Below are 27,479 nucleotides of genomic sequence, written 5' to 3' on the forward strand. Positions count from 1 at the left end.
TGGTAGATAGGACTGCAATCCTATCCACTTAGTTCCATTAAAATAAATTAGACAGTGGAGAAAAAAATCTTGTAGAAGTGTCTTCTGTTCAAATTCTGTCCAAATTCAATCTATTTGGCTCAGTTGTCTTTACTGAATGTGTCTTTATTAATTTTTACTCTGATGAATAAAAAAACTTGATTGTGCAACAGAAGAAACTATTTTCAGGGGAAAGGCTGCAAGCTACTAATTAAAAAAGGCTCTACATTCTGTTTGATGAAATTGATGGTAACAACATTTGTAGCTGAAAGATGCACAAAAAGTTGATTATAAAACTAACGGAACATTATCTTCAGGAGAAAGGCTACAATAATATTAGTGAAGGAAAGAACCACATCCTGCCTTACGAAATGTTGAGTGTAATAAAGAAAACATGAAATGAAAGCAAACAACAAGACTTCTTTCCAGTGTCTTTGTGCCAGCCAAAGAGACAGGCTTTAAAGATCAGAGAAGCAACTGGCTCTCACTTTACCATGTATGGTATTTAGTGCTTAATGAGTTCTTGAAGCATTTAGCATTTATCTTCTAAAAATATTTTTTATCCTTTTGGCTAACTTTGGGCACTTATCCAGCCAAACCTCAGTGCATGTAAGTTTCACTGATATCAATAGACATAGACATAGACATATATATATATATATATATGAAAGCAAAGGAAGCTAAGAATTTTCATAGTGATCAATTTTGTTTCATTTTCCCCTTTAATGTAATTTGTGTGTATTTAATCCTATGTATGTGTGTGCATGCACAACATACATCCGATATCATCCATCAATTTCAGGTATGGGGACCTGGAACCAATCCCAGTGGAAACCAAGGGATCACTGTATATGCATAGGAGCAAAGGGTGGCGATGGCAGGAAGAGTTAATGAGGGGATAATGTACTGTTCTGAACAATAGAAAAGCTGGTTGTTTCCCAGATTTATATCTCACCATTCTCTCAAGAGCTTCAAGGACAAGCTAGACATTGTGGGTTGGATGCAGCCTATTAGGATGAAAAAGGTGGAAAATATAGTGTGGCAACCTACAATTAAAATAATGTGTATAGTCTTATAACTGCACTTGTACATAGGCATTATACAGCTGGAAATGGTGTAGAAAAGAAAGCCAAATGTACTGAAGGAACTAGAGCAGACCCCCACAAGGAATTGATTAAATGTTGGTAACTTCTTAATTTAGAAAAAAAGTCAAGTTTTTGATATGTTTATAGAACAAAACAGAGATGGACTTTTTGTGACCAGTAGGGAGAATATATTTTTTGTTCCAACAATGCCATCTGGAAACACACAATTAGCAGGAATTCAGGCTTTTGGGAGGGGGGGGGCTTCTTAAACTTCATAGAAAAAAGCTTTGTGGTTTTTACGAGAGTATCTGCAGAAATCTGCAGAAATGAGCATTATCACATTTGTGCCTGTCTGTCTGTCTCATGCATTTGGGTGGCTGTACATTTTCAGCAGAGAGAAGATGAATAGATGCAAATATAGCCAGCCCTCCATATCTATGGATTTTTTTATCCACTGATTCAAGCACACACAGATTGAAAATATTCAAAAACAATACATATTCCAAAAAGTAAACCTTGATTTTGCCATTTTATATAAGGGAAACCATTTTACTATGCCATTGTATTTAATGGGGTTTGAACATCCACAGATTTTGGGATCCACAAGGGGTCCTGGAACCAAATTCCAGTGGATAACAAGGACCCACTGTAGATGCAAATTTGAGCAAGAAAATGAAGACAATTAACCATTGATGCAAATGTGCAAAAATCCGCAGCCATGTGCATAATACATGTGACCTTTGTATTGAGAAAGGACCCCAAATCATTTTGTAATATCACTCCTAACTGCATTCTGTCCTAAGAATGCAGCCTGGATGTAATAAGGCTTGAGCTGCAGGATAAAAAGAATTATACACACACCTCACACATACCATGCTTAAAGGAAAAAGCAACCCCATCTTGCAAACTCGTTGAATTTGTCCACTAGCAGAGGAGTTACCAATAATCACTACTTTCTGAGGGGGCAGAATTTCTGGTGGTGGGGAGGATATATTCAACCTAGATGGGATAATGGGAGGAGTTTATGTATGTGAAGCATGTATCTCCACAAGACCATGTGAATTGAACACCCACTTCCAAGGAATAGCTAATTTATTTATAAAAGTATGTTTATACAGTTTATCAAGGCTCCCTCCCCATCAAGTGAACATTTTCACTGCCCATCTAAACTCCATTTATAGGCAACAGCTGAAAAAATGTGCTTCAAATTGACTGTCCTCACTTAAGCTGTTTAGCATGGTATCTATGGAAGTTTTCTACATCTTCAATGGTCTCAGGCAAAGTTCTCCCTTTGGTTTCAGGCAGAAGTAGCACTGATCCAGCGCCAATTACACCAACTGCAGCTGCCCACGAAATACATAAAAGACACAGTTAGAACCCAATATACCATATTACATTTCACTTTTATAAAAACAGTACATAGGTCCCCTAATTCAATGAGGCAATCCCCTATGCATAGTCACCTGAAAGTTGATCCCATTGACTTTGGTAGAACTCAGTCTCAAGTAAGCCAGCATAAGGCTGAGCTATTTAGAGAACCTGATACATTTATTTAATTCATGTGGCTAAATTCCATGGTCAGTCTCTCAACAAATTCAAAGTGAATTTCTAGAATTTTCCTTGTGAGCTTGATTAGCTCTTCCTTTGTACGGATCTTAAGATGGGCCTACTGTGCCATCTTCATGCCATCTAACCCCAAACATAATGTAAGATATAAAGAAGCTATCTTGATTGCTTCTCTTCGCCAGAATTGATACTAAGCTTACTGGATGGTTTTCTGAAGGATATGCATTATTCAATAACAGAAGGAAAGGGTTTATTTAGTCTGGGACTTTTGGCTGGGAATCTTTTAAGATACTTTTTTTCTAATTTTATTTCATACACACACTTTCTATAGCATTAATTAAAAGATAATAATGATTTTTTTAAAAAAATTAAAGTAACTTAGGTGCCGTCGTTGCGCCAGGAATACGCGCGAGGGGCGGTGCTTCCGGACGCGCCTTGCCCCTCGCGCGTATTCCGTACGGCAAGATGGCGGTGCCCTATACAGATGGGCACGGCCATCTTGACGTAACGGATGCACAGCGTCCGGACATCTAAACCCGGAAGAGACGTTACGAGTGCGCGCTTTGGCACTTGCAATGTCTCTTCCGGGTTGCCGGAAGGAGCGCAATTTTCGCGCTCCTTTTTTACAGTGCGGGGGAGTCGCGCGGTTTGGCTGCAGCGGCTTCCCCGCGCTGCAACCGGCAGCGGCCCAAGACCGCCCCTTTTGGAAGTTTTACATAACAGGTTCCTGACCCCATTAATGGACTGGAGGAAGTCTAGCAAACTGAAACTCTATACATATCATATGGGTGCGTTACAGACCGCCGCTTTGCGGCGGTCTGCCGGCGCTGCTGTTTGCTCCGCGAGGAGCCGCAGCAGCCAAACCGCATGACTCCCTCGCAGAGCAAAAAAGAAGCTCCAAAATGGCACTCACAACATCATAAGCGCCACTCAACGTGCAGACGCACAGCGTCCACTACGTCAATATGGCGGCGGCCATGTGGAACGGCCGCTGCTATTTTGCACGTATTCACTACGTACTAGGGTTAGGGGGGTGCGGAAGCACCGCCCCTTCCTAACCCTAATACGTAGTGAATACGTACAAAATGGCGGTTTGTAACCCGCCATAGAGATACTAGTCCTATTCATTCATTTAACAAGTGTTTTTTTATCAGTACAACAGAGGAATATGCACAAGACCCAGCCCTTCTCTCTCCAGGTCTACTATCAGCCTTATGTGCAAAACATTGGGTCTGAACAGGAGAGCTTCCCCGACACATGGGTATTCTTCATGTGATGGGTAGCCCTAGGTGAAGAATAAGATGGTGCCTCCTTGTGTCCCTTGTATGAAAGCCAGCTAGACCAACAGTTTCATTTTATTCAAGGCTAGTAATGGGCCAGTATTTTCCTCCAAATCTGAAGATAGCAAGTTAGTTTATGGGGAGCAGGACAGGCAGTATGGCACTTGTCTCTCTTTTTCAGCATCTTGCTTCTGACCCCTAGCATCTGTTGACTGAAGCAACTGCCTCACTGGGGGATGTGACAACCAACACACAGGCAGATTCATGAGCTGCTGTCACTGGTGTCTTCCATGACTCTTCCAGAGTTATAAAAAAGCGTAGTCAGGGATAGTCATGTTGACTGTGTTGACCAAATTACAATGAAATCCAAATCCACAAAAGAGCAATATCTTTATTGGCCAACTGAAATGTACAAGCTTCATCATGCAAGATTTTGAAGCTCAATTTGCAATGCCTGATGAAGAAGCCAGTGAAGTTTTGAAAGCTTAGACAATGTATTTTGTGTATTTTGGTTGTCTGGTAAAGTTATTACTCTTTGGAGGATTTTGAATTTAGTTGTATAAAGGAGAATGAATTGTCATATTATAGTTCCTGGGGTTCTGCTGGGTTTTGCTGATTGTGGCTGCCCTTCTATCTACTTGTTCCATTCTTTTGGGAACTGTTTACAACAATATTTGGGAAAGTACAAAGGTTTCCCAAAAATTAAAAAATAAATAAATAAATAAACTGGCGTTGTTTGCTGATCTGATCCTATCATTTAAATTTTCCTCATTGAATTTATTAAAAACTCTTAAAGATATCATATCATAGTGCTAAACTATGATTTCACTGATGCACTGAAGCACTATAACTAAAAAAATTAAAAAGAAAGGAGAAGAGAGGAAAGATACTTTTTTGTTCTGACATGTCTCAGAATTAAAAAGAAACCCACCTAAGAGAGGGAATGAAATGGTTCTGCTGGTACCAGCAATTGGGACAACAGAAATGTCATTTGGATATTTTTAAAATAAAATAAAATAAAAATAAAAGCTATAGCAACAAATACTACAAAGTAGAAAAGTGTCATGTAAATATTTTAAAGAAAATAAAACAAACAATGCAATCTTTTACACGCCTGTAAAAGAGTGACTCCTAGGTAAGCATTAAGATGCTTCAGCAACCTTTAGTAGAATATTACTTACTGAAAACTAAAAGAGGCAGCTGGTCCCAGATTTCTGTCAGCCTATATACAACAAATGGGGATATTATCCCACCCACATCACACATGGAGGAACAGACCATCACACCAAGGTTTCTGGTTTAAAAAAGTGAGGGAAAGAATCACATTAAAAGTTTGTATCTATATGCACCTGTATGTAAAACTACAATATGTGTGTGAGATAATTCAGAGTACAGGGTTTGCATAAAGTTTATGGTTTAGAAACAGTTTCTTCTCAATAGAGGAGGAAGAGATACCTACATTCCAAACATATTTCACACCATATAAAAAGACAGATTTTTCTACAGTTATCCTTCATTTATGGCAGTGCTTCTCAATTATTTTCTGTCATGCCCCCCCTAGGAAGAAGAAAACATTTCGCGCCCCCCGCGCAACTGTAAATAGTATCATTTGTCTATAAAATTGTTATAAGTACACCTCTGCATAACAGAGCCTCGCGCCCCCCTTTACGGAGCCTCGCGCTCCCCCTGGGGGGCCCGCCCTACTATTTGAGAAAGGCTGATTTATGGGTAGATAGAAGGAAAAGTCAAATTGTGTCCCAAAGCAACCATGTCTTTATCCAAACAACTGTTTGCACCGCATACAAATTGCAGGCATTTGAACACTAACAATGTTGAATGCTTCCCACTTTCCAAAAACACAGTGAGAAATCCAAGAAGTAACAGTAGTATAGCAGGGATAGACAACTGTGGCAGTTCCAGGGGCTAATTTCCTTCCCTTGAGAACTTCCTGCAGCCTCACAAATTGCCAATCATCAGGAAGGAAGGAAGGAAGGAAGGGGAAATGGAAATGGTCAGAAATCCATTTTGGATTTTGAAAAACAGGATTTGGGGGTGTTTGTTTGTTTATTCGGTGTTAGTGTAGAGAGATCCTGCAATCAATTTGAAAGGTGAATTGCTACTCCATTATTTTAAAGAAAATGTTTTAAAACATTTAAAAATTTTATTTTTTAAATCTGTTATAAGCCACCTTGAATCCTGAACTGGGGAAAAGGTGGGCTATAAATAATTGTTGCTGCTGTTGCCACCCCTGGATCTGCTGCAATTTCCCATCTCTAATAAAGTAAAAGCAAAAAAATTCCTGAAGTGAGCACTACATCCACTGATGATGCATCAAACTCTCTAGTTCAGCCACATGAAACCCAGATCATAGCCCTTCCTAGCTGCTTCAAGTCCAAGTAACTCTAACTAAAATTCTCAGGATTCCCTGGCTTTGTATCCCAGTTCAGAACTGTCACTGTTTACACCTGTAGTTGTCCTTCTCTCTTTTCTAATGGTTATGATACCAAGGCAGAAGAGTAGTAAAAGGACATTAAGGGCCTTGTTTGTTACATCCCAAATTACTGAAACCACCCATTTTCAGAAAAAACAGATCTAACATAGAACAGTCTGATGCTTGGAATGAAGAACAAAAACAACTTCTTCTATCACATGCCATATGCAGTAGCTGACCTGAGTAACTTCAGCATTGTTGTTGTTAACCTCTGTCAAGTTGGGTTGATTTATGGTGACCCTATGAATGAAAGACCTCTACGTCACACTATCATCAACTGCCCTGCTCAGGTCTTGCAAACTCAGGGTCATGGCTTCCTTGATTGAGTCTATCCATCTGGAATTTAGTCTTCCTCTTTTCCTACTGTCCTACTAAACATTATTGTTTTTCCTAGTGAATCACGTCTTCTCATTGTTAGCACACTCAATACCCCCACACTATATATGAGATTTTCATATTTTCATATCTACAGCCAAGCATGTTTTAATGATGGCCTTCAAAAGACTATGAAGTGTCCCATGGGAAAAGAACATTGACCCAAAGACATGTGAAAGATCTTTGTAATACTAAAATAAAGGTTAAATCGGTTTGTTTATCACTCCATCCTCCCCCAGGCTTTCTGCATAGCCTCTTGTGCTAAAGGAGGTCTCACTGCACTAAGGTCCAAAACACACTGTAGAAAGAATCCAGTTTGACAGGGAAGGTTATTGCATCAGTGCCTGAAACGTTTCTATTCTGTTCCAAAAACGTTTCAAGATGTAACGTTATGGGAACGGATATTATCGCATTCGAAAATGTAAAGCGTTCCGAGAACGTAATGGGAACACAATTTACCGCATTTGTCCTTATAGGAAGCGTGATAAGTATGAGAACGTTTCAATATTTGCACATGCGTATTTGTAACTGTGTATTCTTGTTCATGAGTACCACATACACAGAACAAAAGGCTTTTACAGGGAGATATTTGTGCAAACACAACCTAATCTTTTTATATACAAGATACATATAGACACACACACACACACACACACACACACATGTATACACAGATATAGTCCGCAATCTATATATACAAAAATTTATATATATATATATATATATATATATATATATATATATATATTATGCATATATATGTATATATTGTGTGTAATATATTTATATTATATGTAATATATATTTTGTATATATTACATATTTAAAATATGTATATTGTATATATACTGTATGTATACTTTTAGACACACACACACACACACACACACACACACACATATATATATATATATATAAATGTTATACATATACATAAACATAGGGTTGCCATCCCTGGGGACCTCCAAACTAGGAAAAATGTAGGACAATGTTTTAAAATGTAGGACTTTTTTTTTTAAAAAAAATTCCTGGTCAGGAAATTTTAAAAAGAAGGTCCTACATTTTTAAACCTTGTCCAGGGCCAGGCTAGAGCTGGGGAGACAGCCTCTCTCAAGCTCCAGCCAGGCTTTGGAGGACTCTGCAGTCAAGGAGCCCCATCCAGGGCCAGGCTAGAGCTTGGGAAACAGAATGCAGGGAGGGAAGTCCTTTCAGCCAATCACAACAAGGCAGAACATGGGAACGGAAGTAAGAACGGATTACATTACCGCTCTGACATTTCTTGGACCGTTTTAAAAACGTTTCCACAAGCTTGGATCACTTTCTCATCCGTTCCCTCCGAGGAACACATATGGAACACTTTGAGGAGTATGTAGAACCCGATGGGAACCCGATGGGGACAAAACCGTGCGGTAAAGTTGAAAGTGTTCCGTTCCAATCGGGTTCCAAAAATGTTCTCGGAACGCGATGCGATAAACTCCATTGTTTTAACTGCCCTGGCTCAATGCTAGCAAATTCTGGGAACTGTAGTTTTGCAAGAAATTTAGCCGCCTCTGTCAGAGAACTCTGGTGCCACAATAAGCTACAATTCCCAGGATTCCCCAGCACTGAGCCAGGATAGTTAAAGCAGTCTCAAAGTAGATTATTTCTGCAGTGTGTTTTGGACATAAGGCACATAAGACCATTTCCCCTACCTAGCCCTTGCCATGTTTCCATCCAAGTTTCCTATCCATCCACATTGGGGGTACTCCTAAAACCAATCTTTGTTGTTTTGTTGTTGTTGTTAATCTGAAGTTAATGTTGTCAAGCCTTCTGGAACCCACTGTCAATTCTCTAAGAAAACCATCAGGTCTTTATTACACTGCAAGATATCACCCAGTGCCCCTCAAAGCTAAGATATCATGTATAAATATTAGTCCCAGTGTTCCCTCATGTGTGCACAGAGATCCTCTTCTACTTGCTTTCTGAGCCACATCCTGCTTTCTGTGAATTCCTCTTCAGGACTGGTAAATATTACTCCTTCCACAACTGAGCTTCTGCTATCCAATTCCCATACATCTATTTTGGTTAGCTCTGTATGGTAGGTCTACTCGAATTACTATTGCATTTTTGGTCACACTTTTACATATTTCATTCATTAAACTTGGAGTCCTCCTGCAGTTAGTACTGGTATATGCAAGTGAAAACAATCCTTATATTACCCAACCTCTTGCAAACATCCTTTAAGGCAGTGATTCTCAACCTCGGGCCCTCCAGGCATTTTAGACTTCAGCTCCCAGAATCCCTTATCATTTGGGCAAGCTGGCTGGGACTTCTGGGAACTGAAGGCTAAAACACTAGGAGAGCCAAAAGTTGAGAACCACTGCTTTAAGGAAATACTGACACAGCTGATGGGGACTCCAAGTTCTCCCATCTTTTTGGGTAACATCAAGATATGGCCAAATGTACAACAGTCTCACGCAAATAAATGCGTCCAAGAGCTAGTTAAGCCTGAACTAGAGTTCAGGCTTAATTAGCTCTTGGACGCATTTATTTTATCAGTCCACAGTATCCACAGTCCTCTCTAGCACCAGGTCTCAAATAAGTTGATTTTTCTTCCTGTCAAATTTCTTTACTGTCCAGCTTTCACAACCATATGTAGAAATGAGAAATACAATGGCATGGACAATTCTAGCTTTAGTATTTAATTATTTAATTTACACTTCAGTATCTTGCCTAGTTCCTTCATAGCTACCCTTTCAAGACATCCTCCAGCAGGCACCAGGTTAAAGATTGCAGACTACTCTCTACCTCACCAATCTACTATCAGTGAGCAGCCCAAATGGAAACAGCAAACCAGGCCAATGATTTCCATTGGTATCAATAAGATACAACAGTACTTTACAGATTTTTTTCCAGGGGTACTTTTTTCTAGATAAGATATCAACAACCCTCCCCATGCTTCTCTATTTTGACCCTACAGTTGGTTCTTTATATGTTGCTTCTATATCTTAGGTCCAAAACACACTGCAGAAATAATCCACTTTGAGATCACTTTAACTGCCCTAGCTCAATGCTGGGGAATTCTAAGAATTGTAGTTTGTTGTGGCACCAGAGCACTCAGACAGAGAAGCCTAAATGTCTCACAGAACTACAGTTCTCAGAATTCTCTAGCATTGAGCCAAAGCAGTTAAGGCGGTCTCAAACAGGATTACTTCTGCAGTGTGTTTTGGACCTTCATGTTATATACTTGTAAATCTGTAATAATGGTGTAATCACAGATATATGCATCCAACAGTTCAAAAATTACCTTGCTAGGGATAGTAAGAATACCTACCTGAGAAATGTTGGATATAATTCAGTATTCACAAAGCACACCATTTCAAAAGCCATAGTGATTCCCAGTCTCCCTAGACTAGCTGCAATGATCTTCAACCAGTGCTTATCTGGAAAATAAACATTAATTCTCCAAAATAACTCATTAGGAAGACAATTAATAGTACTGTATCAACAAGATGAACAGTAGTGTTCCAGAGAACTGGAGGCAGTACATTTTCTGTTTCTGAGTAGTAACAAGCTCCAAGGTCAAGAGTGTTAACACTCTTTAACTGGACAGTGTTTTAGTTTTGATTGGATGGGAATATACTAGAGAATTCTGGCTTGTTGAGCTATTGGCATTACAAAAATACAGATAGAGCATATTGGGAGAAGAGAGGCCTGTTGGGTTATACAAGTAGGGTAGTCCCCCCCTCCCCCGGCTAATGTTGTTATCTCCTATCTCCACAGAAGTACAGGTACATGCACCCAGTAGCAAGTTACCAAGCTCTACACTCATTTGATTATTTGGGCTCTGTCTGCATGGGCTAGATAAACCAGCCTGCCCCCCCCCCCCCCCCGCTCCATCCTCTTGGCAAGGAGTCTGGACAACACAGAGCCCAATCCCTGAGTCTGGCGTAAACAGTCCGGGTGAGTCTTGGGTCGTTTGCTGCCAAACCAGTAGTATAACCTTCTCATTTCAGAATTTTAAAAACCCCCTGTTTGGTCTGGATCTTCTCAGAAGATCTGGAGTCCTCCATTCCAATGCCAGGCAGCTGTTCAAACATACCTTCTGTACTGCCTGCTGGTTTAGTCCTTCATTCATCCAATTCTCTCTTTTCCACTTTTGTCCCATCCCCATTTCCCAATCTGCTTTGCACCCATGATTTTAAAGCAACCTTCATACCTCCACATGGCTTTTCTGTGCAGTAGATTTCTGCTGTGAAGCAGACAAATGTAGGTTCAAATGTGTACTCGTATGTTGTTGGCATGGAGGATAACACAAATAACCCCCAAATAACCTTTGCTTTGCACCCATGATCTTAAACTTAACTTCCATGTTTCAGTTTTCCTGCAGCTACTGTGACCTTCTGGATCCAGCTACTGTTAGATGGATCCAGAGTAGGCAAGAAATCCATTTGAAGCCCCCTTGGCACTTTAAGATGCCACATCTCTAGCTCCAGAAACTTGAGAAATCCCTTCTGGCTTCTCCAAATGCTGATGCTTCTCTCATTCCACATCTTTGATTACAAGTGCTAGCTATTCATTTTTGCATGTGTTTTGATTATGCTGAGAAATGAATTGCAACCTTTAGAGAAATGTAAAATCCAAAGAATAATGGTGTTGTGATCTGTACATTACTCTAGAGACACAGGCTGCATCTGGACTACAGAATGACTGTACAGTCACCTCTCCTAACTCACGGATCTCGGATCTGCGACCTTGGAAATCCGCAGAAGGGCAACCTCCACTATTTTTAAGGGGGCATGCCCCCACGCACAAGCATGTACATGGGCATGTGCCCCATTCAAGTCTATGGGGCTTGAATATGCGCGTGCCTCCATTTTCACGGGGGTGTCTGGAACAGATCCCCCACAAAAACAGAGGGCCAACTGTATATCTCAACTTGCCTTCTGGAGTGAAAGCTGCAACAAGACAAGCTACTCCTGCCATGAGATGTGATACAGCCCAGGGATACCGTCGTCCCACTCGTTCTGTTGTAAATATGAGAATGGCAGCTGCTGGAAATTCAACAATAGAAGAATATAAAAAATCTAGATAAACATTGTCTCCGGAAATTCCCACGTGCATGATTAGTCCTTGGTATGTTATGGCACTTGTGAACCTAAGAAAAGAAGAGCAACAGTAGTTAATTATCTAGCCATTTATACATCTGAGATAAGACCAACAATTTTCTAGATATGTAATTTAGATCCCAAATCATTTCATCAGACTTTCCATTAGGTACACATATGTTCAGGAAAAGACTTTTATTTTAAGGTTAAGAAATGCTTGTTTGTTTGTTTGGCAGGATACTAAAATATTGTAAGGAAAGCTCACGAATGAAAGTACATTTATTCTTAGGAATGGCTTGGGCCAGTCCCATGTTCTAGGTCCAACCTATTTCCTGTCAAAAATCCTAATTTGAAAATAAAATGTGAACCGAGAACCATGCTGCTTGGAGGAGAAGTGGTGGATAAAACGCCAAACAGACAAGTGCATAACAATTGTAACATGTCTTTCCCCAGTATGGTGCCTTATCATGTTTAGGGCTACAGGTCTCAGCAGTCCCAGCCAGCATGGTCAATGATCAGGAATTACTGGAAATACAATAAAAAAAAGTCTACTGGACACAAGGTTGGGGAAAACAGAAGCTACCACGATACACACATAATATACTGTCTTTGATTATGATTCTGAAATACAACATGGGCTTGTATGAACTTTAATAAGCATAGTTTACTCAGGACATAGAATCATACAGTTGGAAGAGACCACAAGGTATGCCATACAGGAATACCAAATCAAAGCACCTCGATAGATGGCCATCCAACCTCTATTTAAAAACCTCCGAATAAGGGGACTTCACCACAGCTCTTACCATCAGAGAGAGCTTCCTAATGTTTAGATGGAATCTCCCTTCCTGTAGTTTGAATCCATTGCTCTAGGTCAGGGGTAGGCAACCTGCGGCCCGCGGGCCGGATGCAGCCCGGCGAGGCCTTGGGACCGGCCCCAGCCCGGTCCTGCCGCCGATTGCCGCCGGGGCCTTTGGCCTCTCGCGCGAGGGGCATGGTGGGGCAATTGTCTATAGAAGCCTCAGAAACATGCATTTATCTTAACATTTTTTAAAAAATCAGCAATTTTTTTTGCGTGTCCTCCACTTTTTAAAAAAAGTGTCCACCATTTGAAAATGTTGTCCTACATTTGTCCCAGTTTATTTATTTATTTATTTATTTATTTTAAATTATTTAATTATTTATTTTTTGGCTTCAGCCCCCCAGTTGTCTGAGGGACAGCAACCCGGCCCCCCGGCTCAAAAAGGTTGCCTACCCCTGCTCTAGGTCATAGTCTCTGGAGCAGCAGAAAGCAAGCTTGCTCCCCCATCCCCAAAATGACACATTGTCAAATATTTAAACATGGCTATCATGTCATCCCTTCACTTTCTCTTCTCCAGGATAAACATATCCAGCTCCATAAAATGCTCCTCACATGGCATGGTTTTTACTGGAATGCTGCTGGCTCCCCTTTGTGCCCAGTTTGTAAAGTTATCATTGTTAAAATTAACCGGGTTTAATCTGAGAGGCAATAATATTAAATACACCACTTATCCTGAGAGAGAATGGTTTTACACACACAGAGAGGGAGGGAGAAATTGACTATAACCTGGGAAATGAACACAACTGTAGAGAGGTTCACTTCTTGCTCAGTATGAAAAAGCAGGGATAAGAGAGAAAGGAGGTAGGTTTTGTGGGATGGCATCTACATGCCTAGGACTTAGTACCCACACTGGAGTCAAGGTTCCATGCATGTGAACTCTGGGTTTACAGCTATGCCCCATTTGAAGGATGTGAAACCTTGGGCTTTCCTCAGGGCTGAAAGAGTTTCCCAGCTTTTGTACTGAGCTCCCTCCATTTTAAAAGGTTGAAATGTTTCTCCCAATTCTTAGATACTGGCACTAAATATTTTATATTAATATATGCTAGTATTGTTAGACCAGACTTTTGGGCCTATCTACTACTAGAATGCACTCCTTTCCCCAAAAACATACATTTTCTGAAACAGAATGTGATCTTTGGATTCAAAGAGATTGCAATCTCTCTTGCCCTATTCCATCTAAAACCTTAATTGTCAGGGCTTTGTGTATAGTACATGGACAAGGTAAGCATACCGAAGGCAAGCAAGGGAATAAATATAGAACTTGAAATGAAAGGTCTCTTACCAGTTGTACATTAAAATAAATGTGTATTTTCTCATCTGCGGTGTTCTCACAAGATCTAACACAGAAGGACTCAGTTGTGAATCTTTTTCATTGTCTTCTTCAAGATTGATACTCTGTAAGAGAATGGTTCTAAAATTAATCAAGAACAAAGGACTAGGCACATTTTTCAATTGCTACAAAGATCCCAGATACTTCTGGATGTTCATGGGGCATTTTTTAAAAAAAAAAAAATCACCAATATAGTTTACTTTATTTCTTATCTAATGATATTAGATGTTAACATTTAAAATTTAAGTTTGACATTCAGGATCTACCAGCTGATATTTGACATTTGAAAACTAATATGTAATGGTGCTGTCTATTTAACAGTATTTGTATTATTACCATAGGACTATATCCAATGGTTTTTAGCCACCAACAGAATGGATGCTGTTGGTGGAACAAATTCCTTCTAATATCTGGAACCCATAATCAGAGAGTTGGGAGCAAGATTTGCAATACTGCAGGCAAAGGAGAGCAAGCAGCAATCCTGTTGCATGAGTAGAAGTCCATTTGTTTGGCACTGAGAGAAGCCCATACTTTCACACAGACTTTTGGGCAATACAGACTGCCCCTCTCTGCGCCGGATTGGGGCCACGGCAACCACATGCCACAACCCTGATCTTGCCTTTTTACAGCACAAAAAGGAGCCATAAAAAGCAGCTACTTTCTTCACCGTGAAAAGGGAACTGGTGCCACAGCTTTTTGGTGCTCCTTTGGTGCTGCATCATTTAGACACAGTGCCAGAGAAGCGCTGTGATGCCACACACCATGTGGTACGGCACATGGCATCACGCTGGCCTGGGGGTGGAATCGGGCCACGCATCGTATGGATGCCACACCTCGACTCCACCCGCAGGCCGGCCTTAACGGCCGGTCTGTACACCCTAGGAGTCTTCGTTATCCAGAATTCAGAGATCTGAAATACTCCAAAATCCCAAATCGCTCATGTGCGTAGCAGAAATAGTGACACCTTTGCTTTCTCATGGTTCAATGTACATAAAATTTGTTTCATGCACAAATTATTAAAAATATTGCATATAAAATTACCTTCAGACTATGTGTGTAAGGTGTGGATGAAACATAAATGAATTTAGTATTTATACTTTGGTCCCATCTCCATGATAACTCATTATGTTTATGCAAATATTTCAAAATCTGAAAAAAATCTGAAACCCTAAACACTTCTGGTCCCAAGCATGTTGGATAAGGGAGATTTTATTACTATTTGACAGATTTCAGGGGTAGGCAACCTTTTTGACCCAGGGGCCGGGTTGCTGCCGCTCAGACAACTCGGGGGGGCCGAAGCCAAAAAAAACAATTAAAAAATTAAATAAATAAATAAATAAACCGAGACAAATGTAGGACAAAAATTTTAAATGGAGGACACTTAAAATTAAAAAAAATGGAGGACACGCAAAAAATCTGCTAATTTTTTTTAAATGTTAATATAAATGCATGTTTCTGAGGCTTCTATAGACAATTGCCCCCCTTGCTCCCCCTTGCCCGCCGCTTGCCCCTGCTTGCTCCTCCTTGCCCCCCTTGCCCACGGCTTGCTCCCGCTTGCTCCTCCTTGCCCCCTTGCCCGCCGCTTGCCCCTGCTTGCTCCTTCTTGCCCCCCTTGCCCGCCGCATGCCCCACGCGCAAAGGCCCCGTGTGCTTGCGTGGGAGGCCAAAGACCCCAGCGGCAATCTGCGGCAGGGCCGGGCTGGGGTCAGTCCCTAGGCCTCGGCGGGCCACATGCGGCCCACAGGCTGTAGGTTGCCGACCCCTGCTTTAACAGATGGCATGCAGTGATTGCTAGTACTGGATACTATCCAATATCTTGTATTTAGCTGCCAAATAGAAAACTGTGAAAAGCAAACAACAAATCAAACATTTGCAAGTGCTGTGTTCTGTACAGAGCTTGGGAATGCAGTTTTATTACTACAAAAAGCCACAGCCAACACCAGCCAATGATCAGTCTGGATGAGGATTCTGGGAACTGCAATACAAAAAGTCATTTTCCCAAGATGAGCTGTAAGGTCACAGTCCGGTACAGATGAGGAGCTTCGCTTGTCTGTTACAGCAAAAGCACCAAATAGCACAGTGGGCAAATATTTCATCCTCCTAGGAAGTTTCCTCTTTGGCCAGCCAAACCCAGATAGAGTACTGGCCCAGTACACATTGTCAAATGCAGGACCAATTCTGAGCCCCCAGTACAATCCAAACCTCAGACATACTACACTATCAATCTGTTCCCACACCGTGTCATGAAATAAGGTATGTTTTAGTTCCTCATTTTCTACATGTCAAAAGTTACACTACAACAGGAGTGAGGAAAGTACAGTCTCTATGGAAAACATGTCCATGGGCTCTATCTGGCCATTAGACTGCACTTTTGCATCCCCCTGAAGTTCCCTGCTAATCCCTCAAAACCACCACAACCTCTCCAATTATCTCAGGGAAAAAAACTCAGGGCAATTTCCCCATGAAAACAGCATAGAAAGCCCCCCTCGTGCATGAAAATGTGCAAGGAAAAAAGCCTCCCACAAGCCATCATCACTCTGCATGCCTCCATACTTGTCAAGAGACTTTTCACAAGAGACTCTGGGACTAGTAGTTCTTCAGGGAACATGTCACACAGACATGTATAAACCTTTCTCCTTATCAAATTACAAATATAGCAAAACATATTTCCTCATGATAGTAGGGTTATACTGTTCAACCTTGTGATTCATGGTCCAGTAACCTGTCCTGTTGCCTGACATATACCAGGTCTCTGTTGAAACAGAGCTGACATGGTCTTGTCCTCATAGGCTTTCCTTGCTATGCCCTCCAGTCTATAGTACTCACTGATACAGGTTGCTTTACTCTCTTGCATGTCAGGGCAAGCTATGCTCAGATAATTTAATCCATTTCCCTGTCATATGTCTCTTATCCACAATTATGGGAGTCAAAAGCTTGTGACTTGTTTGAAGATTTTCAGAACTTCTAGATTCTGTTTCAAATGTGTATTTCAAACCACCCACTGCAGAATATATATATATATATATATATATATATAGAGAGAGAGAGAGAGAGAGAGAGAGAGAGAGAGAGGGAGGGAGAGAGAGAGAACACAAACAAGAAATCAAAGACAGCAAATTTAACAAAGCAAACCAGCTGCAAAGAATTCAAAAATTGCAGAATGTGAAACTGACATAAAAACAGAAGCATTAAAAAAAACTTCAAGGATATAACAATTCTTAAGATATCTGAGATGATAAAAAGGTTTTCATGGGATGCTAAAAAAAATGGGTGACAGGGCCAGGGAAGCTTCTCTAGGGTTCTGTGGAAGATGATAGATCCTATACACAAGATAGATGCCACAGCCGGCACTTGTTAAGTAATGAATAGTGAATTTTGAAACTATTAGAAAGCTTGTGGTGTTTTTTTCTCACACAGCCTACTATAGGTATTACTGTTAATCTCTACTTCTGCTGCTGCCACCACCACCAATGCTATTCATTATTTAACAGCATACCAGGAAAGTTATTCATTATATATGTGACATTTAATATTCACCTCAAAATGGGCAGGTAACACTTTCTTGTTCCTTTTAGCAATAGCATCCACAATTTCCATAGCTTTGCCATTCTGTCCTTGAGAGAGCAGCCATCTGGGAGATTCTGGAAGGCACCTACAGGAATCAAACACAGCACCATTGCATAGTGTCCTATTCTAGAAGATAAGCCTGTTGCAGAGAGACTCATGAGACAAAATCACCAAAGCAGATGGCAATGCAGACATGTATTTATATTTGAGCCACCCCTCCACGTGTGTCAATTCATTCCACTTGTCCAAGTATAGGTAAGGGGGAGAACTGAGATGTCAGTTCCCACCATGGTCACCCTGAGTGTATGTGGACTGCAGGTCAGATCCTGAATCTGCATGGAAACATCATTATCCTTGATCAAGGAAATTCCCCTCTACTCATACACATTGCCAGGCTCCAATAGTGCATCATAATAGAACTATAGATGAGGCTACTTTGCAGTAGTGCTTTACTGGCACCAGGCAATCTTGTGCTGAGGTATGCATGGAAACACAACTTTTGGTGTGAGCATATTGGCATACTAGGTTGGGGACTGGCCTGGTTGTGCTAACTGCACATCTGAATTCAACCTAAGACCTTATCACACTAGATGAATCCTGCTCAGAAACGAGATTTAAAAGTAGAAAAAAACCCACAAATGGAGGTTTTTCAGACCTTCGGAAATTCCTGAAAGTAAAAAGGTGTTGTTTTTGCCCACTTTCCGTTCGCTTTATTTTCATGTTATTTCTGTTTGGGAGAAATGTCATCTGAAAAACCTCCTGCATTTGTGGCTTTTTTCTACTTCTAAAATCTTGTTTCTGAGCGGGATTCGTTTAGTGTGATAAGGCTCATTGACCACTCTGTAGCTGTTGCCTCATTATGGACCATTATGTTGGCTGGTGGCTAATGGTACTGGATCTATCCTTTGAGGCATTGTAGCTAGTATCCTGTTACTGATTTGTATAAGATCATTACAGAGGTTGGGATCCTCTACCAATCTCACATATGACCAAAGTTCCTCCCAATGCTTCCTTTTGCCTATTGGAACTTCCCCAACCTGGTCATTTAATTACTGGTGAAGGACAGAGGAATAAACAGTATGGCACAGTGGTTTGACTGCTGGACTAGAATTCAGCCATGGGAACCCACAGGATGATCTTGGGCAAGTCACATTCTCTGAACCTCAGAGGAAGGCCATGGCAAACCTACTGTGAATAAATCTTGCCAAGAAACCCCAACAGGATCACAGTAAACCAGAAACTATTTGAAGGCACATAACAACAATGAAGAAAGGAGAGCAGTGTCCAGCTGTGTTCTTTTAGCTAGGAGCACTGCAGTGGATGCATCTAGAAATAACACAGTTTGACACTGCTTTAACTGCCATGGCTTCATACTACAGAATCCTGGGAACTGAAATTTTGTGAGGCACCAGCACTCTTTGGCAGCGAAAACTAGACACTACAAACCCCAGGATTCCCTGGGATGGAGATACAGCACTTAAAGAAGTGTTAAACTGCATTATTTCTGCAGTGTAGATGCACCTCACTATGTTATCCTCTGGGACCTACAGAGGACCCTCCCCAGCAGATTCCAGAGGATGCTTTATCATTGCATGTCCACACCTATAGCAGATAAAATGTTTACTGCCTGTCCCATGGCAACTGAGACTCAAGGCAACATTTTGCTGTCTAGGTCCAGCCCTTCACAACTTTATCTAAGATTCAGTTTCTTGGCCCTAAAAAGTTGGAGAATCCCCCTTTAATAGATGCTAGCATAGAAATAGGAATCTGGAGCTGATTGAAGGCCATCTTACCAGTAGTAGAGCAAAAGCAGAAAAGTTGGCAGAGTGACAGCAAGTTGAAGCCATCGCCAGTGGGGAATTGCATAAGCCAGAACATCAAGGATCAGAAGACCAATAGCAAATGCTGCTTGATAGAGAATGGCCACAGTCCTCCTGTAGCTTGCACCAACAATTTCTGTGACTGGAAAAATAAAGCAGTTGTTTTATATAAAAATAAAGCACCTCCATTTCAGAAGCTCTGTGAACCTTCGTACATTTGAATATGTGGGCATTCAAATACCCTGTTTGTATTGTTAAAGTGATTAGAAGGGGAAAGAGGCCTGAAAGGAGACCAAACAGGATCCTCCACCTTTCAGTCTCCTCCTATTTCACCCATTCTTTCCTAACCAATGCCATTTTCTCTTTTTTCTTGTCCCCCTACCCATCACTCTGTCCTCCATTTTTCTTCTCCTCTTCCTTGTTTCTACCTTTTGTGGGCTTTCCTAGGGCTGTAGCTGCATCAACATCAAAAAATGGTATCACCATACTTGCTGGACGAGAATACCAACATGTCCAGCCTTCCATCTACCTCATCCTATTTTGGAGTGCAGGGCACACATTTTTAAAAACTGAATTTTCCAAGAAAATGCAGAGTTAAAAGATGGTTGTTTTTTTTTTAAAGAAAGTTTTAAAACCCTTAGACTTTAAAAAGAAGTGCTTTAACTCTGAAACCTGAGGAATGTTGTTTGTTCAAACAGGATCGGGATTAAGGTAAGTATAAATTATTTTACAAGTGTGGAGTAAACCTTACTTAGGATGTAACCTGCTGTCCAGCTGCCCTTGCCAACAAGTCCTTGCATGAAGCGAAATATGACAGACCATATGTAGTTTGGTGCTACAGCCACCAGGACTCCTGCGATGGATGTTATCAGGGTGGTAATTAGGATGCTTGTCTTACGGCCAAACCTGCATTGAGAGGAATGAGAAACATAAGAGATACAGTTTTCAAAACATACATTCAAAAATCACTAGCATAATTTTGTGAACCCTGAATGCTTTTCCTTCTGGGGAGAAAGTCTATGTCGAGATGTGAAGAGCAGCTGTTCTTATATTATAAAGGTGTACTACTCTGTTTTGAAAAACATTTAAATTTTCTTGTATAATTTGAGTAAAAAATCCACAAGTTGGATTTCCAGATCTCAAGTCTCATCAGTTTCCAGAGCAAGCATTTTGCTTGCTCAGAATAAACAACTAATCCTGTATGGAAGGAGCTCATTGACACCACAGCATTTTGCTGTTGTGTGCCTTCAAGTCGTTTCTGACTTATGGAGACCCTAAGGCAAACCTATCATGGAGTTTTCTGGGGCTGAGAGTATGTGACTCATCCAATGTCACCCAGTGGGTTTTTACAGCTGAGCAGGGAATTGAACCCTTGACCTCCACAGTCATATTCCACTGCTCAAACCACTACACAACACTGGCCACACACAGCATTACAGCCCTATTATTCCACTTTAATTGCCACGGTTCTACTCAGTGGAATCCTAGAACTGGCAATTGTGTAAAAGGAATTTACAATTTTCAGCCAGAGCACTCTAGTCCCTCACTAAACTAGAATTTAAAGTTTCATAGGATTGACCCATAATAACACTAATTGTGTAGTCTGACTCATGCCCAAATGTCCACTACAACACTGACTTCCTCTGGCAGCATTATCATTTGAGGATTAAACTGAGCATGCATGAAATCAGTTTTCACAGCAATTGTTTTCATAAGATATAATCAGTTAGGAAAATTTTACTAATTTCAGAATGTCACAATGTCACAAAATTACAGGTATACCTCATTTAAAGAAATTGATGTGCTCCTGGACATTTCTTCTTTAACAGACATTTTGGTACCAGAGGCAGAAATAACATGGAAAGAATATAGGAAGCTTTCTACACCACAAAAATGAAGACTAGTTCAACATGCTTCAATGACATTTTCCTTATGATGATTTTCATTTTGGTAGCCAAGCTTATGGATTTATGCTTTTTAACATGCTGGCTGTAGCTGCTTTTTCCTTTTCTCTTTGTTTTCCTGTTTATGCATGCTCCATGAAGGATTTTGGAGGCAGCTGCTGTTTACTTTGCCTGTTGTAAGGAGGCACACACAACTAAAATAGGATCAGCTAAAGTAGATCCTGTTTTTTCCCATTCTTTCCCAGCTCAAGCTTTATTGCAGTATTCTGCAGACATGCTGCTGCAACCTGATATTGAAAGTATATGTTTCTCAACCTTCCTTCGCTGTCCTCTCAATGTCAATGTGGCTAAAAAAAACCTTCCAGTTAGACAGAGAAAGAGAAGGAAAAGGATTGGGCATGCAGGAAAAGACTTTGTAAAAAGGAGCATCTTTGCCAGAGGCTTTGTTAACTGAAGTATGCTTGTAATCCTTCTCTAAATTCTAACATAGATAGAAAACTTAATTTCTGCAGAACTGATCTGATGCTGATTATTATTCTTTTATACTTACCTGTCTGCTATGTAGCCAACATATACAGAACCAAGGCAAAATCCAACATTCACACATGCCTGAAACACATCTAGCTTCCAGGAGTCTTCACACACCAAGTTAAACTACAGGAACACAATTAGAAGGGGAAATAATGATAAATCAGTTTTAATCACTAGTAAATGGAGTTGTCTAGATTGCAGAGGGTTTGTCCACAAAGGCAAAAAAAACCCAAACTCACCCCAAAGGCAGAGCTGTATGTTTCCACAATGCATGATAACTTCCAAGGAAATACTGTGGGTTTTCTCTGTTTATCCGATTTTGCTTCTGAGGGCCCATTCACACTACCTTTTAAACTGGTTTGCAAAATGGTTTAAATTGGGGTCATTCACACTTGCACCGGGTTTTCCTGGCCCAAATTCGGAGGGCGCTGGTGCAAATTCCCCTTAACCCAGGTTTTTTTGAGACTGGGATTTCAGAGGTTTTTTTCAAAAGAACCAAGGTTTTTGCGGGAGCCACCAATGAGAATTTACAAGTCAATCCCATTTGGAGCATCCTGCCACCTCTGCTCTTCCTCCTCCTCATCTACCTCCATCACTGCAACTGCCAGGATCAAATCTCTCCATGGCATTTTACCATATCCCCAAGTGTGAAACAATGCAAATCAATGCCACAGAGAGTTTTGATCGTGATTCGTGGCAATTCAATGGAAATAGCCCAGTTTCCACACCAGGTTATTTCCTAATGTGAATGGGCCTGAGTCAGTGAAACTGGAGAAAATCCTCAAAATCCTAGAGCTAGAGTGGGGGATTTTGAGATGTGGATGGCTGAACTGGGCCCAGTTTGTGCCAGACCAATTGTTCACACACCAAGAGCTGTGCCATCCCCCTTCTCCATGCTGGGAAGCTCAGTAAAAGGGGGATGGCCTGTCCATTGAGCTGCTGCTGCTGCTTCTTTGCTGGCAAGCACTCCATGGAAAGGCTGCTTGGTACGCTGCTGCTTCTACTAAGTGTAGAATGGGGCACCTGTGTAATCAATGAGGAGGGGCTAGACTGAGGGACACCCACACATCTAGACTGCATGGCTGAAGATATCACAGACAGCAATCTAGCCCCTGCCCCACTCCTAGATTGCTGCCTATGATGCCTCCAGGAGGCATCCAGCCATGGAGTTGAGTGGTACCCCTACCCTCTCCTCTCACTGATCACACAGGAACCCTGTTCTATCCTCAGTAGAAGCCATGGTGCACTGGTCAGACTTTTCATGGAGCTCCTGCCCATGAGAAAGCGGTGGTGGCATGGGAAAGACCAGTGGAATCGATTCAGTGTCAGCCCAGGTGGCCCATGTAGACATTGCTGCACTGTAACAATGATTTGCTTTGGCAGTGACATCACTTAAGGTTGGTGTCACCTGGTTCAGTAACTCATGGTGTCATACGCATCCCCGACCTCCTCCAATACCAAACCCATACAGAATCCTTAGTAATGTTTTTTGTTCTAATGTTATTCATAAGTTGTAATTCCCATATATCACTGAATGTAAGGGTAATACATGGGACATAAACAACTAGCACAACTGAAATTATACTTTTAAATTACAATATAATACATACAGCCTAAATGTATTTATATATGCACACTTTTGTGTGATTAGAGTGAACATTTGGTAAAATGTGAGGTTTTTAAAGAATGTGTTTTAAAAAATAAAAATATATATTTATTTATTTTTAATTTGAAATTTTAATTAAAAAACAACAACCGTAGGGCCTCTCCTTTCCTCTCCCACTGAGTCTCACCCCACTCACACCATCACATCAGAGTTTTAAAGGAAAACTCTGCAGGCGAATGCCACAGCCTGTTTCTGCCAAAGGCAGATGTTTGAGAAGCAGTTGTGTCACCTCTTCTTAGGGTGTCACCAGGTACGATTGATGATGCAATGGTATGTCCCATTTCTATGTATGGTTGTGACAGCTAGACAGTGAAGAAAGCTATAAGAAGAAAATTAACTAATTTGAAATGTAGTGCTGGGGAAGAGTTCCATATATACCAGACGAATAAGTACAGTAGATCCTAGAATAAATCAAGGCTGAATCCTCCTTAGATGTCAAGATGACTAAACTAAAACTGTCATACTTTGGACACATGACTCCCTAGAAAAACAATAATGGTAAAGTAAGATAAAGAAGGAAAAGAGAAAGACTGCATTGCAGGTGGACAGACTCTCAAGGAAGCCACAGCCTGAGTCTTCAAGACCTGAGCAGAGTGGTTGAGGCTAGAGGGACTTGGAGGTCTCTCATTCATAGAGTTTCCATAAGTCAAGTAGACATGGTAGCAATTAACAAAAACAAAACTGCAAATCCCATGATTCAATAGGATGTAATCATGGGTGTTATAGTGGAATCATAGCATTCTAATTATTTAGCATGAAAGTGTTCAACTCCTACAAGTAATACAAGTAATAGAAAAGAGCACAAGAGGCTGGTGATACAAAGAGTGTCTCCTCTTCAAACTATGATCCCAGAATGGTAGCTTTAAAAAAAGCATTCACCTTATGTTTAAAACATGCATACTGTGCTCTTATTCTTCTACGACATGGAATTTTTTTATGCCAGGCATCTGTGTGAGGAGAGAAAGTGGTAATGTAGGGCCAGTTTGAGCCTGACAATGTTTCTAAGCAGAAAACACCTGCCAGATGTAAGATGCATGCACCTTGTCGTACCCAAGCGGAGGTTTGAGTTCTGCTGTTGAGGCCTTCCTCCATGTCTCGTCAGTCCAAGCAATATGCTGTTAGATGACATGGGCATGGGCCTTCTCTGTTGTGGCATCTCAATTATGAGATATCCTCCCTTTAGAGGCACCTAATGTTGACACCTGCATTGCTGACATATCAGCATCAGGTGAAAGCATGGTTGTTCACAAAAGCCTTTGGGAGCTAACTAGTTTACACAGATCTACACATATGCATAGGAACATGAGTGGTGATTCAAATGTTGGTCACCAAAGTTTGAATGCTTGAATGACTACACCACGCTGGCTTAGCTATAACATGTATAAAAGTTTTGTTTTTGTTCAGCTGTGCTGCTTTTCTGTTCCCACTAATTGCACTCAAGCTGTTAAGTTCTTCAAAAGCTGTTGACCATAACCTATTAAGTATGACAAAAGTTCATCTGAAAGTGAACATAGCTTTTACAAAGATCTGGGGCTGAGTAATAGAACATTTTCTGGATAGAAAACGTTGAACCAGTAGTGTGTGAGTCTGTTATAGCAGGTTGAGCCAAATAGAGATTATTGGGTTCAAATAAAGCCAGAATTGAAGAGTTAAATTTGTGGGTCAAAGATTTTAAACTATGCCTAATTAGAGTCTCCTTCACTGGAGAACAAAAGATGAGAAAGCAAAAGCAGAAGAGGAAGAGAAGTAAATTTACTATCAGAAAATATGTGGGCCAAGAAGGAACATTGAAATCTGAGTAGAATCAAATCCAAAATATGCATATACCTTTTCATTTGGGCAACTACCACTGTATTTTCCTTCCTCTAAGTCCCATCCCTTGTGCTTTGCAACTCTGAGAATGTAACTTTAAGATATGGGACTGCTTTTAAAGTTCCCAGGGGTATCTTTGTTTTTGAATGAAGGGTGGTTAAAATAAAACTCTTTAAATAAAATACTATTGCTTTCTTTGTTACATTTACAAGCTTTCAGTCAAAGAATACATGATGGCTCTCTTCCTGCACACCTTGTCCTTACAGCAACCCTGCCAGATAGGTTAGGGTAAGAAAGAATGACTCACCCAAGATCATCCTGTGGGATTCATGGCTCAGTAGGGACACAAACCGTGACCTCACAAGACCTTGTGTGATACTACACCACACTAACTGTGACAGGACCTTGGGATTGTGTATGCTGGCTTTCTCCCTCAGTTTGCATGGAAGCAGAGAATCCTGTTCAAGTATTCTCATGGACACACATAGGACCACACTGGGGGAAAGGGCATAAGCCCTGACCCAATGTTTCCAAGCACTTTGGGCTTGTTGACACTGGTGAAAAATGCCTTACTCACCCTGAAGAAGGTGCTGGCAGTCCTAACATCACAGGTGGAGCTGAACTATTTTGCACAATCAAAAGTGTTGCTTGTATCACAGTTTCATTATGGCTGAACAGTAGAAGAGAAGTCCACTTTGACTTCTGCCATCTGCCAAGGAATGTAGGACAACTAGGAGACTGCACCCCATATGCCTGACTCTCAAGAAACATCAAGCCAAGCAGGAGATCAGCCTGGCCCATCTATGGACCAGAGAAGAAGCAGCTACAAGTAGCTTAGATTGCTCTCTGCTTTCTTTCAGAAAGAAGACTCAGCTCCTCCAACTGCCCAGAGCCCAGATACTTCTAAAGAAAATCATTGCTTTGCCTCCTACAGCTAGACAAAAACACAAGAGCCAGCAACTGCTATTTACGCAAAAACTCCCGCAAGAGAACTACATCCTGGTCTCACCTGCATTTAGATGCCTGCATGTAACTCACCACTTTTTAAAAGGAATCTCCATCTTCCTCCTTTCTCCTCCACTTCACTCCCCTTCTGTACATTCTATTTATTTATGCTTTGGTTATTTTAAAAAGCTTAATGCCATTGCCTTCACTTATTTATTTATATATTTATGTATTTATTTATTTGTTTTTAATTTATGTGATCTACTTTGGGAAACAGTTCTCTAAAGTGGGATCAAAGTAGTAAACAAATATTATGTACTCTTCCTCCTTTGTACCGCTTCCACCCCACCCAACCTAGTTTTTGTTCACCTAGTTACACCAGTCATTTCCATGTTGGTGCCCTGCAAATGTTTTGAAATACAACTCTGATCCACATGACAATTGATTGTGTTGAGCTGGGGCTGATTATGAAGATACTTGTTTGTGGAAAACTATCCCATACAATGTGGATTCTTGCTCCTCGCTCTTAGTACAGTTCTGATTGGAGACCTTGAATTTAGTATGGATTTCAACTTCCAAAAACCATTAGCCAGGATGGTTAATGATCAGGGACTCTGGACAATCAAAGTTTGAGAACCACTTGTCTACACCTTTTGTTTCTTTTCCCTTTTCTAAGCTATTCACTAAAAACACAAGTAGAAATCTATTAAAAAAAAAAATCATCATGGCCTAACTTACCTCATTCACAATGGATTGTATTGAAGAATCATAGATCCAACCATCTTGGCAGGTGGTAAGAGGGATGCTGCCATTCCCATGACTAGTGAAGTTTTCCAATGGGTTTGTACAGCTTAGCTCAGTTGCATTCCAGTCCACATTGTATCTCATGCATTGCTGGGTGAAAGCCTCTCCTTTTGGGACAGTATAATTCAACTCCTCTTCAAGACTCCAGCCACACCTGTGGCTTAACTCCGCAATTCCAGGATTCAGACAACGGTGCTCCGGTATAAAGCCTAGAAAAACAATTCCTATATAGACTGGAGCAAAGGCAGCAGAGAGAAGGCAAATGAGGAAAAACGCTCTTTTCTGGAACAGGTCAAACTCCCCGACGTGCTCTAAAATGTCATCCAAGTTTGGCAT

The 27,479-nt window shown here is 40.9% G+C and overlaps 1 protein-coding gene across 1 annotated transcript; it reads right to left on the reverse strand.

Moving 5' to 3' along the window:
- Nucleotides 1-740: 740 nt before the first annotated feature.
- LOC149310944 (solute carrier family 22 member 2-like) lies at nucleotides 741-27,479 on the reverse strand. Its single transcript, XM_089528427.1, has 10 exons — nucleotides 27,078-27,479; nucleotides 21,936-22,039; nucleotides 20,233-20,387; nucleotides 19,455-19,623; nucleotides 17,632-17,746; nucleotides 14,047-14,159; nucleotides 11,738-11,952; nucleotides 10,129-10,237; nucleotides 5,131-5,243; nucleotides 741-2,446 (listed from the first exon to the last, which is right to left on the reverse strand). Exons 1-10 carry the CDS (start codon nucleotides 27,477-27,479, stop codon nucleotides 2,322-2,324), a joined length of 1,620 nt encoding a protein of 539 aa, XP_089384553.1. The 3' UTR covers nucleotides 741-2,321.

This window comes from Sceloporus occidentalis, unplaced genomic scaffold (genome assembly GCF_023333645.1).
Source record: "Sceloporus occidentalis isolate IW3139 unplaced genomic scaffold, rSceOcc1.0.p SCAF_6, whole genome shotgun sequence".
Taxonomy (NCBI): Eukaryota; Metazoa; Chordata; class Lepidosauria; order Squamata; family Phrynosomatidae; genus Sceloporus; species Sceloporus occidentalis.